Here is a 12,027-nt window from a genome sequence, read left to right as displayed (position 1 = left end):
CAGATGCATGATGGTAAACTCTGTCCTTGTAACTTCTTCTCTAAGACGTTTTCGGATGCCGAAACGAATTACAGCATCGGGGATTGGGAACTGCTGGCTATAAAGCTGGCACTGCAAGAATGGCGACATCTGCTGGAGGGATCTCCACATCGTATCCTGATTTAAACTCATCGTAAGAACCTCCAGTATCTGCAATCCACCCGACATTTCAATCCCAGACAAGCGCGTTGGGCTCTCTTCTTTGCCAGATTTCACTTTGACATTGCCTTCCGGCCCTGTTCCAAAAATGCTCATGCAGATGCCTTGTCCAGGTTATTTGACATTTCTGACTCTGAGTGTCATGTTGAACCGGAACCTATTATTTCTACCAATCGTATCCTGGTCACCACTCATCTTCAGTTTAAACGCATCCCACCCGGAAAGAACTTTGTGGTCCCCGCCCTTCACTCCAAGCTACTCAAATGGGCACATGACTCTAAACTCTCTGGTTATCCTGGTATGCAACGCACCTGTGCCTTCCTGCAGTGTCATTACTGGTGGCCTTCACTTTGGAAGTATGTTGAAGAATATGTTCATGCTTCCTCCATTTATGTGCAGTCTAAGTCCTCCACATCTGCTCCAGCAGGTTTCCTTTTACCTCTACCTGTTCCAGATGAACCTTGGTGTTGCATTTCCATGTACTTTATCTCTGAGCTACCCCCCTCAGCAGGTTCCAATGTTATTTGGGTGGTTGTGGACAGGTTTTCTAAAATGTGTCACCTAACTCCACTTACAGTACTACCTTCTGCTGTCACTTTGGCTTCCATCATTAAGGAAATGTTCTGTCTTAATGGTATGCCCTCACACATCATCTCTGATAGAGGTGTGCAATTTACAGCTCGCTTCTGGAGGGCTGTGGCCACATCCTTTGAAATCAAGTTGGACTTCTCCTCAGCCTTTCATCCACAGTCAAATGGCCAAACTGGTAGACCTTTTATCCTGGGCAGAGTTTGCCCTTAATAACCACACCAGTGCCAGCACTGGTGAGTCTCCCTTTTTCACTGTATATGGTCATCATCTTTCTATACCATTTCCTGTTCCCATCTCTTCTGGGGTGCCTGTGGCTGCAGAGCCACAATGATCATTCAGTTCTACCTGGACAGAGGTTTCCAAGAATTTACATCTGGCAGCTTCCAAGTACTAAGTAGCTGCAGATTGTAATCACTGTGTGAGTCCCAAATGTCTCTGTGGTGACAAGGTTTGGCTCTCTACCAAGAATATCCATCTCTCTCATACCCTCTATGAAATTTGCTCCTCGTTCCATTGGTCCCTTTACCACCCTCTGCCAGGTTAATCCTGTTGCTTTCAAACTTCGCCTCCCTTCACATCTAAGGATCCCTTATGTTTTTCATATTCCTCTTCTGAGACCATACATCATCAACAGGTTTTCCCATCCTCATCGTCATCCTTCCCCAACAGTGAGTACCACGGATCAGTATGAAGTCAAGCAAATCTTGAATTCCAAATTCATCAGAGGGAAGCTTTTGTATCTAATTGACTGGATATGGTCCTGAGGAGAGGTGTTGGATTCCTTCTACTGATGTTTCTGTAGCCCATTTGGTGGAACTTTTTTATCAGAAGTTTCCTCTTAAGCCTGGCCCTAAACAAGTGGAAAGACCTCGTAAGAGGGGGGTACTGTCATAAGATAGCCTGCAGTTTCTTGTTTGTGTATTCTTACCTCCTTGCTCCAGTGCTTCTCCTGCCCTGATTCCTTTCACATGTGTGGTTTTTCTGTGCTCATCTATGAGCGTTGCCTGCTATTCTCTGGGCTTTATTTCCTTCCCTTCCATCATTTCCTGGGCCGCCTCCTAGTTTGCTCATCTATATAATACATTCTCAGTCTAACCCACTTTGCCTGAGCAACTTCTTTGTTCTCTGAGCTCCCGATTGTGTCTACTCCTGTATTCTGTGTCTGACTACCCATGTAACAATACCAACTTCATCCACTGACTGTGATTGTTTTCCACCCATCTTGACCTTGGCTTGTCTACCGGATTACCTGTTGTCTATTGCTACAATACTCTGCATCCTCAGCTGGGCATACCTGGGCGCTGCAACCTGGTCCATCCCCAACATCAAGGGCTCTGGTGAAGAAGCAGGCTGGGGCTTAGACTCTGTGCCCTGGGGAACCCCAAGTTGGCGATCTACAAGGTCTCACTACCACAGATGTTTGACAGCTATATATGCTGTTCAGTTTTGTTGGTGTTTAGTGGTTATGAATAAGCGCTAGTTTGTTTTTAAACGCATTAACCATTGATGTCCCCGACACTGTCTGTGATGCTGATTTTATCCACACAATAAAGATTGACGAGTGCAGCGGATCCTGAATGTTTTTCCTATTTGTGGTCCATATAAACAGGGTCTCCCTGCCCCCGACAACACATACAGAAACCCACTATTTTTTAATTTCTACTATAAAACATATCCAATAAAAATAATACAAATGTCAAATTTCTTCATAAATGTTGGCCAAAATGTATACTGTTACATATTTTTGATAAAAAAATCCCAATAAGTGAATATTGATTGGTTTGCGTGAAAGTTATAGTGCCTACAAACTATGGTATGTATACTGCAATTTTTATTTTTTTTATCTTTTTTATACTACTAATGGCTGCAATCAGCAGCTTATAACAGGACTGCGACAGCATGCCAGGCAATCTGACCCTAACTGATGCTGAAGGGAACTAACTACCGCTGACATCACCAGTGACAATACAGTGATCAGTGATAATACAATACACTGTACTAATGACACTGGCAGGGAAGGGGTTAATATCTAGGGTGATCAAGGGATTAATTATTTGCTTAACTATGTGTAATGTGTGTAAAGTGTGCTGTTTTTACTATTAGATCTCTAGGTTTATGATCCCTGCTTTGAAGGGATGAGAAATTGACAGATCGCTCCTTCTATACATAGTTGTGTGTGTTTCCCAACACAGAGCTCTGGGCTGTGATTGTACACAACTGATCAGCAGGTCCCAGCCGTGAATCATTGGCTGGCCTGGGACTTGCTGACAGGTTCCCTCTGTGCACAATCACACACGTGCCCTAAACCTGGAATTAGGCAGCGACGTGCTACTCCGTCCCTCTCTCTATTCTCTCTCCCTCCGTCTCTCATTCTCTTTCCCAACAACCCTCTCCAACCTCCCCCCCGTTACTTACTCCTGAACTTTGTGCTCCATGTATTACTAAAAGCTGGTACACACGGGCCACATAACACCTAGTATCAGCCGGTTCAACAGAAACTACCAGACATTAGTTGTCCTTCCAACAGAAGCTGGTCTAAGAATCAGCTTTCACCAATGGGAAATGCTGGAAAACAAGCATCCATTCTTATTAGCGTGTTCTGATGGGGTGGGGGGGAGATCCCCTGTGAGATCACAAAGGCACAGCGGGAGAGATCACTGTACTAGCATCGCTTAGTACAGGGATATCTCAGTTTTCTTTCATTCAGCCTGCTGATTTGAAAAAAAAACTGTGTGTATCAGGCATTACTCCTAAGCTCTGCACTCTGTGCACTACTTACACCTGAGCTCTGCTCCCTGTGTGTTACTTAACCGCATAAGGACCACCCACAGTACATTTATTGCTGCAGGGCGGCCCCTGTATGCAAAATCACGTATATACACGTGATTCGCGCTCCCGAGGTTTTTGCAATCCGGGGGGGGGGTGCCCTGATTTGATCAATCATCCGATTTAGGCCAGTGATGTCCAGCCCAAGTCGGATGATCGATCCCTGTCCTATCCTGTCCTGTGTTGACAGTTACACAGGATGGGAACTGATGAAATCTTCTCTCTCTGGGCACATTCCGTCTTAGAGAGAAGAATCAACATAAATTGTGAATAAAAGCACTACACAATTACAGTTAGAACACTCTAGGACACATTAAACCCCTTGATCGCCCCCCCAGTTAACCCCTTCACTGCCCTGTCAGCAGTGTGATTAGAACAGTGTACAGATTTTTTGCTAATCACTGTATTAGTGTCGCTTCAGCAGGGGCAGCACAGTGGCTAAATGGTTAGCACTTCCGCCTGGCAGTACTAGGGTTGTTGGTTTGAATCCCAACCATGGCACCACCTGCCTGGAGTTTGCATGTTCTCCCTGTGCCTGCGCGGGTTTCCTCCGGGTAATCCGGTTTCCTCCCACCTCCAAAGAAATGCTGGTAGGTGAATTGGATCCTGTCTAAATTGACTCTAGTATGTGTATGTATGAATGTGAGTTAAGGACCTTAGATTGTACGCCCCTTGAGGGTTAGGGACTGATGTGAATGTACAATATATATGTAAAGCACTGCGTAAATTGACGGCGCTATATAAGTACCTGAAATAAATAATAAATAGCGTTAGCGTCAGTTAGCACCCCTCCTAGATAGCGTCAGATTGCCCGTTAGTACACCAGTAATCACATTTAACCCCTTGATTGCCAGGAACACGCTCACATACACAATAAACCTGCATTGAAAGTATAGTGTCTGAACGGATCAATATCTTTGATCAGATCAGCACTATACCAGCATTCACATTAGTATATCGTCCCCAAACGCGCAGCATTAGCGGGATCAGCCCCAGCACCTGCGTTTAGCCCCTACACTTACCTCCCTTTTCCCCCAGGAAGTGCAGTGTCAGTAGTTCACTGTCACTTGATACGTTGCACACAAAAGCACAGTGTTTGCAGAATCAAAAAATAATAAGCACACAGGTGATCAAATACCACCGAACGAAAGCTCTATTTGTGTGAAAAAAAGGACATAAATTTAATTTATGCACAGCATTGCATGACCGCGCAATTGTCAGTTAAACTAGCGCAGCGCTGTATAGTAAAAAATGGCGTAAATTGCAGTATCTATACCATAGTTTGTAGACGCTATAACTTTCACACAAAGCAATCAATATACACTTATTGGAAATTTTTTTAACCAAATACATTTTGGCTGAAATTTATGACTAACTTTGAGTTTACTATATATTTTTTATAGCTGAAATAAAAAATATTGTTTTTTTTTTTTTCAATTTTCGACTTATAGCACAAAAAATAAAAAGCACACAGGTGATCGAAAGAAAGCTCTATTTGTGTAAAAAAAGGATGTAAATTTTGTTTGGGTACAGCATTGCATGACCGCTCAATTATCAGTTGAAATAGTGCAGCGCCATATAGCAAAAAAAGGCCTGTTCATTAAGGGGGGGTAAATCCTCAGGATGGCAAGTGGTTAAGCTTTACCTCTCTGCTCTGTGCAATACATACTGCTACCCCCTACAATCGCTGAGTTGTTTACTCCTGATACCAGCACTCAGCTTTAATTACTCTTGACCCAGAGCACAATAGGATCAGGTTTTATTTGACCATATCCATTTAAACCCCTCCCACTCTGCAGTTTAGCCACACCCACAATTCACCATATATTTACTTTCCTTAGAGTGCTAAGAATTCATAGGATTTCCCACAATCCTGTTATGCTCTCCTCATAAAGATTTATTTATATATATAATTATTATATCTATTTGTATAACAATAAGTTGACTCTTTTGTTTGGTGCTGTTTATGTGTGGGTATGGAGAGATTTTGTGTAACGGCTCATAGAGATGGGTGTTTGTGATGGTTGGTCAACATGTGTGTTTGGAGATATTATATCCACAGCTTTATATATGCTTTTTACAGTATACAATGTAGCTGCTTCATAAGAAGGGAAGTAGAAATGCAGAGTGTTAATTACATTGTAAAAAAGTTAAGTACATCCCCATAAATAATAATTGACTTTCTTTTATCATGCATTTCTATTAGTTTAAACCCTGTCCAAAATGCATTTGAAAACTATCTGTATGCATATGCAAATAAATTAGTCGGAAGAGGAAATAATTTAGGAAATAAAGCAGACAGTGTATTTCCCATGTAAAACTAGCTATTGCAAGAATGACGAGCACTTGCCTGAAGTTTTCCTGTCCAATGAGGTGAATTGCTTTGTAGGCACATGGTGTGGAGTGCCCAAAATAACACCGGACCTGCCACTGACAAATGCTGCTTCTTCAGTGGTGACAGGTTGACTTAGCTTCATACAATCATTTTCGCAAAATTTCAGGATAACCCTTCTTGTTCTGTTGGATAAGTGCCTTGGATCACCAGGACTGTTGAATTTCAGCTTCTTTAACTCCCCTTTGGATATTATCTCTTAACAGGAGACAGCCAGGGCTGGACACAGGAACATATTTCTAGGTAATTATGGAAAATAAACCCCAGTGATCTCTCACTGCAACTTCTTGACATAGACGAGGATGTAATGTAATATACATACTGAAAATCATGCTAACAAACTAGTCCTGTGCACTTGGTAACTGATCATGGAATAGTACTGTGAGTTTACTTAGAATTGCAGTTTATAAATACAGCTTTTTCCTTGGCAGTCTGTGCAGTGAACTAGCATGGTTAGTAGTGGTAACTAACACTAAGTAAATTTGCTACTGATAAGTACTGTTATTTCATGTGATTATCTATGGAAATGGACCTTGACTTTTTATTTTTAATAAAGACTTACTTTATACTAGGCTGTGTAAACCGACCCTGCTGATTATATTTAGACCAATGTGATTTGCACTGTAGATTAGAGTACACAACAGCTGCACTGGTCGTATAGGAAAGGGCAGAGCTCCTGGGGACTCTGTGCCTTTCCATCTCCAGCAGACCGTTGATTAACAGCAGCAGATGTTTGGTCTAGGTAATGCAACCCTCATTAAAATAGCAGCACCCCCATCATCGCTTAACGGCATGCAGGATAATGATTCAAATTCACTTTTGCTTAATGTAATTCATAACTGTTCTTGGTTTTACATGTAAAAAGTGTATAACTTAGAAAAACACAACCTTGTGAAAAAAAGAAAGCACTTGCTCCTATTTATTGAATATTTAAAAATGTCTCAATGATTAATTTAAACCAACGTGATTTTTCTTTTGGATAGATGTTTTCCATATATTTGGGAATTCCATAGTGAGATTGTTGTTTTTATAAAACTGGAAAGAGGTGCGGTAATCCATGGTGTCAGTTACAAATCAGTTTAAAGTGCAAGTCACCTTCCACCAGTTTAAAGTGCAGCCAGATTTGAGAAACCCCCCCCCCAACACCATATGTTGGTTGCATACCCAAAAATTATTTTACAATTAGATTTCTTACCTTTCTAGTTCTTTCTTTGGAGTAGAATTTTAAAAAGGGCCCAGTTTGTATTGTTCAGAACAACTTGCAATTTGCTCATTTAGGGACATTTCAAGCACAGTTTAGATAAAAAGTCTTTTAACATACAATGCAGAACTCAAGCCCTGATATCCTAAACCCTTTTTTAGGACAGTATACATATCTACTTTACAATTGATAATGAAGTTCTGCCAGCACAGCACAGAGATGGTTAATTGTGGTAAACACCATAAACTCCCCAGTTCCCTTATAAAGAAAATATAAAAGCAGAAAGTTGAGAAGGAATTTTCATCTTTGGAGTTGTTAGAAAAGAGCAATTATAAGCATTTAAAATATTTTTTTAAGTTATTTCTTGTAATTGGGATGATTAACAAATGTAAAGTGTTATCCAAATTTGGCAGAAATACACTTTAAGCTTTAAGGTAGACACATTTCCTGAAACAGGGTAATAAGTTGCTATGGGGCGATGTGCACAGGACAATATCCTTATCATATCTGTATGTTTTCCTAGTGTTGGTGTGGTTTTCCAAGAGCTATATTTTGCCACAACTCAAATACAAACTAATAGGTTCACCAGTGTCTAACCAAATTAGCTCCAGTGTATGTGTCTCTGCAACTGAGAACTTGTAGACTCCTTTGGGGGCAGGGGCTGATGGAGCTGGTCTATGCACCCTGTAAAGCGATGTGGAATTTTTGAATAATATATAAATTAATAAAGTAAGTAAAACCAGGTAAAATACATAAGGAGAAAGTAGACTATAAGCCACCAATATTTCTACTGCTTTATCATTTGTATTTATTAATGTTGCCATAGCTTGGCAAGAGTAAATTGCAATTGAATTGATAACATTACCGAGATGTGCGGCAAATGCCACTTTAAACATCTATCACTATGGCAATGACAGATTCTTAAATAATTACCCTCAGTTCTCCATTTAGGAAACTGGTACTAATTAAGACCAACTCTGGTCTGGCATACAGAGGTACACCAGTGCTCAAAGTAGGCTATGCCTCTGCTAGGAAGCTGTGATGTATATGACAGCTTCCAGCACAGTGCTGTATTGCATGCCTCATTTAGCTGTAGGTGTGAAGATTCCCTGGCCAAAAGCTAAATGTGCACAAAATAACTGGGGATACAATAAATATGGGCCTTGACATCAGCTGTATCCCCATTATTTTGTGCACATTTAGCTTTAGGCCAAGGAATCTTCACACCTATGGGTGGTCAACTGTGTCAAAGGCAGCGGAAAGTTCAAGGAGTATGAGTATGGAGTAATGGCCACTTGTCACTGGGTGGGCAGAGCCAATGACCATTACTTCATACTCATACTCCTTGACCTTTCCGCTGCCTTTGACACTGTCTACCACCCGCTCCTCCTCAGTAAACTCCACTCCATCGACCTGCGTGACTCTGCTCTCTCCTGGTTCTCCTCTTACCTTTCTCAGCGCACTTTCAGTGTCACATACAACTCCTCCTTCTCCGCTCCTCTCCCTCTTTCCGTTGGGGTACCCCAAGGTTCTGTCCTTGGGCCTCTCCTTTTCTTTCTTTACACCTCCTCCCTGGGCCATTTGATAACCTCCCATGACTTCCAATACCACCTCTATGCTGATGACACCCAGATCTATCTCTCCAATCCCCAGCTCATTCCTTCAATCTCCTCACGTATCACAAATCTACCAAACGACATATCAGCATGGATGTCACACCACTACCTTACAATCAATCTTTCCAAAACTGAGCTTGTAATATTTCCTCCCCCCAATCCCCCACTCATGAATTTACCATTAAGATCAACAGTACAACCATTGGTCCTTCCCCTCATGCCAGGGTGCTAGTTTACAAAGCCATCCACAACACTGCCCCTAGCTACATCGCCAACCTCATCCGCAGATATCGCCCACTCCGCTCCTCCCAAGATATCTTCCTCTCTAGCTCCCTCTCCCATCCTCTGGAACTCCCTACCACTGTATGTCCAGTCAGCCCCCACCCTGTCTGCCTTTAGGTGATCTTTGAAAACTCACTTATTCATGGAATCCTACCCCACCTCCACCTAAGAACTGTACTTGAATCACCTCCACCAGATCATCCCCCACAGTTATCACCTTTTGTATCGCCTCCCTCTTCCTTTAGATTGTAAGCTCCACAACCAGGGCCCTCATATTCCTTCTGTACTGAAATGTATTGTAATTGTACTGTCTCCCTTATATTGTAAAGCGCTGCGCAAACTGTTGGCGCTATATAAATCCTGTATAATAATAATATCAGAGACTAGTTCCTCCACAGGTCCCCTTCACTTTTGAGTGACAGTGCACAGCAGTGGGCGGATTCAAAAACCACTAATAGACTGAATAGCAGCTATGGATCCACCCACTCCTATGTGCTGTCACTGGAAAGTGGAGGAGACCTGATGGGAAACTGGTTGCTCAGTTAAAAGGCTCTGCCCACCCCTAGTATTACATTACTTGGTCAAGTGCCTATCAGTGTGACAGGTGCAGTGGCTGAGGAGGGAGGGCAGGAGTGAGTGCATTGAGGAAGGTGTGTCCAGTGTGTTGTTCCCCAGTGCAGACACATACAAATTCATGTACCTGGCTGTGACAGGTACAGGAATTGGGGGCAAGCACCAACACTTTCGGTGCTGCACCCCAACAGAATTTTAAAGGGTGTCTATAAAACTCTTTATGAATTCCCCCATATATATATTTTCTAGGCTTATAATATTTGGAGGAGCACATACAGTATGTAACCTTAGCAGGTTACTGGAATATCAGAAATACAGAACACACAAACAAAGTTAACATTAGGTTTCTTTTCAATTTTTAGCTTACTGAAAAAATTATTTTATTTGTTGCTTTAATTTGTGCTTGACAATCAATTAGATTTGTGATGGTCCATGGTACATAGCATACCATATATCATATATAGCACTGTCTAAGCTGAGTCAATTTGAATGCTTAGTTGGGATGCACAGTGATAGAAATACTCACATACAGTAGCTATCAGTCTATTATTTGTTTATTCCAGACCTTCTCTACCCTTTTCCCCTGAAGAACCTGTGAAATATTTTTCAGGTTTCAGGTAATACTTTTAAAACAAATTCATTGGATGTAAGTAGGAAGACTGACTTTTACGTTTGGGGGCCAGTGGAAAGAATGCCTCCTAAAGTAGTGGTCAGAATGCCTCTCTTACAGACAGCTAAAAAGGTTATTGGTGTCATGCAGCTGACTCTTCCAAGTGGCATTGGCTCTGGAACTATGAATGAATCATCAAATGGGAGGTCAGTCAGTGATAGCTGACCCCTAGCAACCTCTGGAAAAACCCTAGTGTTTCAGGGAATTCTTGTTGAGAATGGCTGGTCTATAATGTCATGCAGGTCTTCATTTAACAAGATGTCATAAAGTAGTTGTAAAGATATATTATTTAATCAAATAATAAACATGTTATACTTACCTGCTTTCTGCAGTGGTATTGCACAGAGCAGCCCTGAACCTCCCCTTCTGGGGTCCCACGCCAGGCCTATCCACTCCTCCTCTCCTGCGTCTAACATATGGCAAGCCACTTGCTATGGCAGCAGATGTGCGGGCTCCCTCCTGAGTTAGGCTATGTGTGTCCATGATACACACAGCCTGGCTTATCCCCACCCCTGCTGTCTGCTCACAGGATTTGATAGACAGAAGCAGGAGCCAATGGCTCCCTCTGCTGTCTCTGAGAGAGAGACTAGTGATGCTGCTCTTGGGCACAGTGATGGATTGAGATTGGGCTCAGGTAAGTATTTAGGGAGCTGGGGAGGAGCTGAGTGTGGAAGGTTTTTTTCCCTAAATGGAGCGAATGCATTAAGCTTCAACCTTCATGCCTTTAACACCACTTAAAGGTGTCCATACATGTTTTGGCATGATCATTCAACTGATCATTTGCTGTGGCAAAATTATCAAACTGAAAAAGAATTAAATTGATTTAGTGAGCTTTCAATCTCTTTTGACGCTAACAAGCCAACTGACTCCGGCTGCTTCCAAGCAGATCATAATCATCTGTTGCGGAGAACTCAAGGAGGTAGACTGTGTTTATACATTACAAAGGTGGTGCACAAACTGTTCCATGGTTCTCTTGCTGGGTACCTGCTTTAATGCAGAAAATCTGTAGATGGTACAGAAGAAACCTAATCCTCAACCACTACAGCAGTACTATCTGAGATTCAAAGTCTGCCTCTCTCCTGAACTGTAGATCTCAAAGTTAATAGCATTCTGTTTTAGGATACACTCCCATTTTTATTAATGGTTATTGTTCCTTTTGGTCCTTTGGAAAGTTAACCCCTTTCAATTTTGATGCTCAGGCTTCTTGCTGTAGCTCCCACTCTAGACCCTAAAAAGCTCCATCTTTTTCAGCATACCTTCTCTTTATTTCTGTTATTACTGCACCTCAGTGTGCTTATTCCCTAATTGTTGTTTCCTGTGTTTATAGGAACTTGTTTTAGGAAATTCTTACCCTCTCCTACTTTTTTACCTAGGGAGTCTATTGTTATACAGGATGATTTCACTACTTGCAGTGCCTAATTATCCTCCTCCCTACCTGTCTTCTAAGGGATCTCTGAATCTCAAGGTCAACAACACTCTGTTCCTGCTATTCCCTTCCCAAATGAGGAACTGACTATAATGAGTCCTCAAGTAGCTCTTGACTCTTCTCCAGCACTGATTACTATGTTGACCCTAGTGCCCCATTTTTAATCTGGTTTACTCTCTGGGGAACATTTTACAGACCATTTTTCATGCTAGTTACTCCCTACATGTTCACACTTCATGCGAGATGTTGATC

The 12,027-nt window shown here is 42.0% G+C and overlaps 2 protein-coding genes across 7 annotated transcripts in view; one reads left to right on the top strand and one right to left on the bottom strand.

The window, feature by feature from the left end:
• The window catches only part of LOC149454147 (uncharacterized), a 65,926-nt gene extending 57,102 nt beyond the window's left edge, over positions 1–8,824 (bottom strand). For both annotated transcript variants that reach the window (XR_016314364.1, XM_089687763.1), the window contains exon 1: positions 8,658–8,824. Coding sequence is in view for 1 of the 2 variants with exons in the window: in XM_089687763.1 (XP_089543889.1) it covers positions 8,658–8,804 (147 nt within the window). In the remaining variant the exon portion in view is untranslated. The remainder of the gene's footprint in view (positions 1–8,657) is intronic.
• MYPN (myopalladin) overlaps positions 1–12,027 on the top strand; it is a 186,931-nt gene that overhangs the window by 60,893 nt on the left and 114,011 nt on the right. The window contains exon 1 of one of the 5 annotated variants that reach the window (XM_089687760.1): positions 6,050–6,250. The exons of the other annotated variants lie outside the window; for them this stretch is intronic. The gene's annotated coding sequence lies outside the window, so the exon portion shown is untranslated. Of the gene's footprint in view, positions 1–6,049; positions 6,251–12,027 lie in introns of those variants that run through there. 5 annotated transcript variants of the gene reach the window in all.

Source organism: Staurois parvus, unplaced genomic scaffold (genome assembly GCF_062004578.1).
Source record: "Staurois parvus isolate SC_StPar_1 unplaced genomic scaffold, SC_StPar_1.0 ptg000437l, whole genome shotgun sequence".
Classification (NCBI taxonomy): Eukaryota; Metazoa; Chordata; class Amphibia; order Anura; family Ranidae; genus Staurois; species Staurois parvus.
Note: the sequence above shows the minus strand (reverse complement) of the source record. Positions and strands in the feature narration are given on the sequence as shown.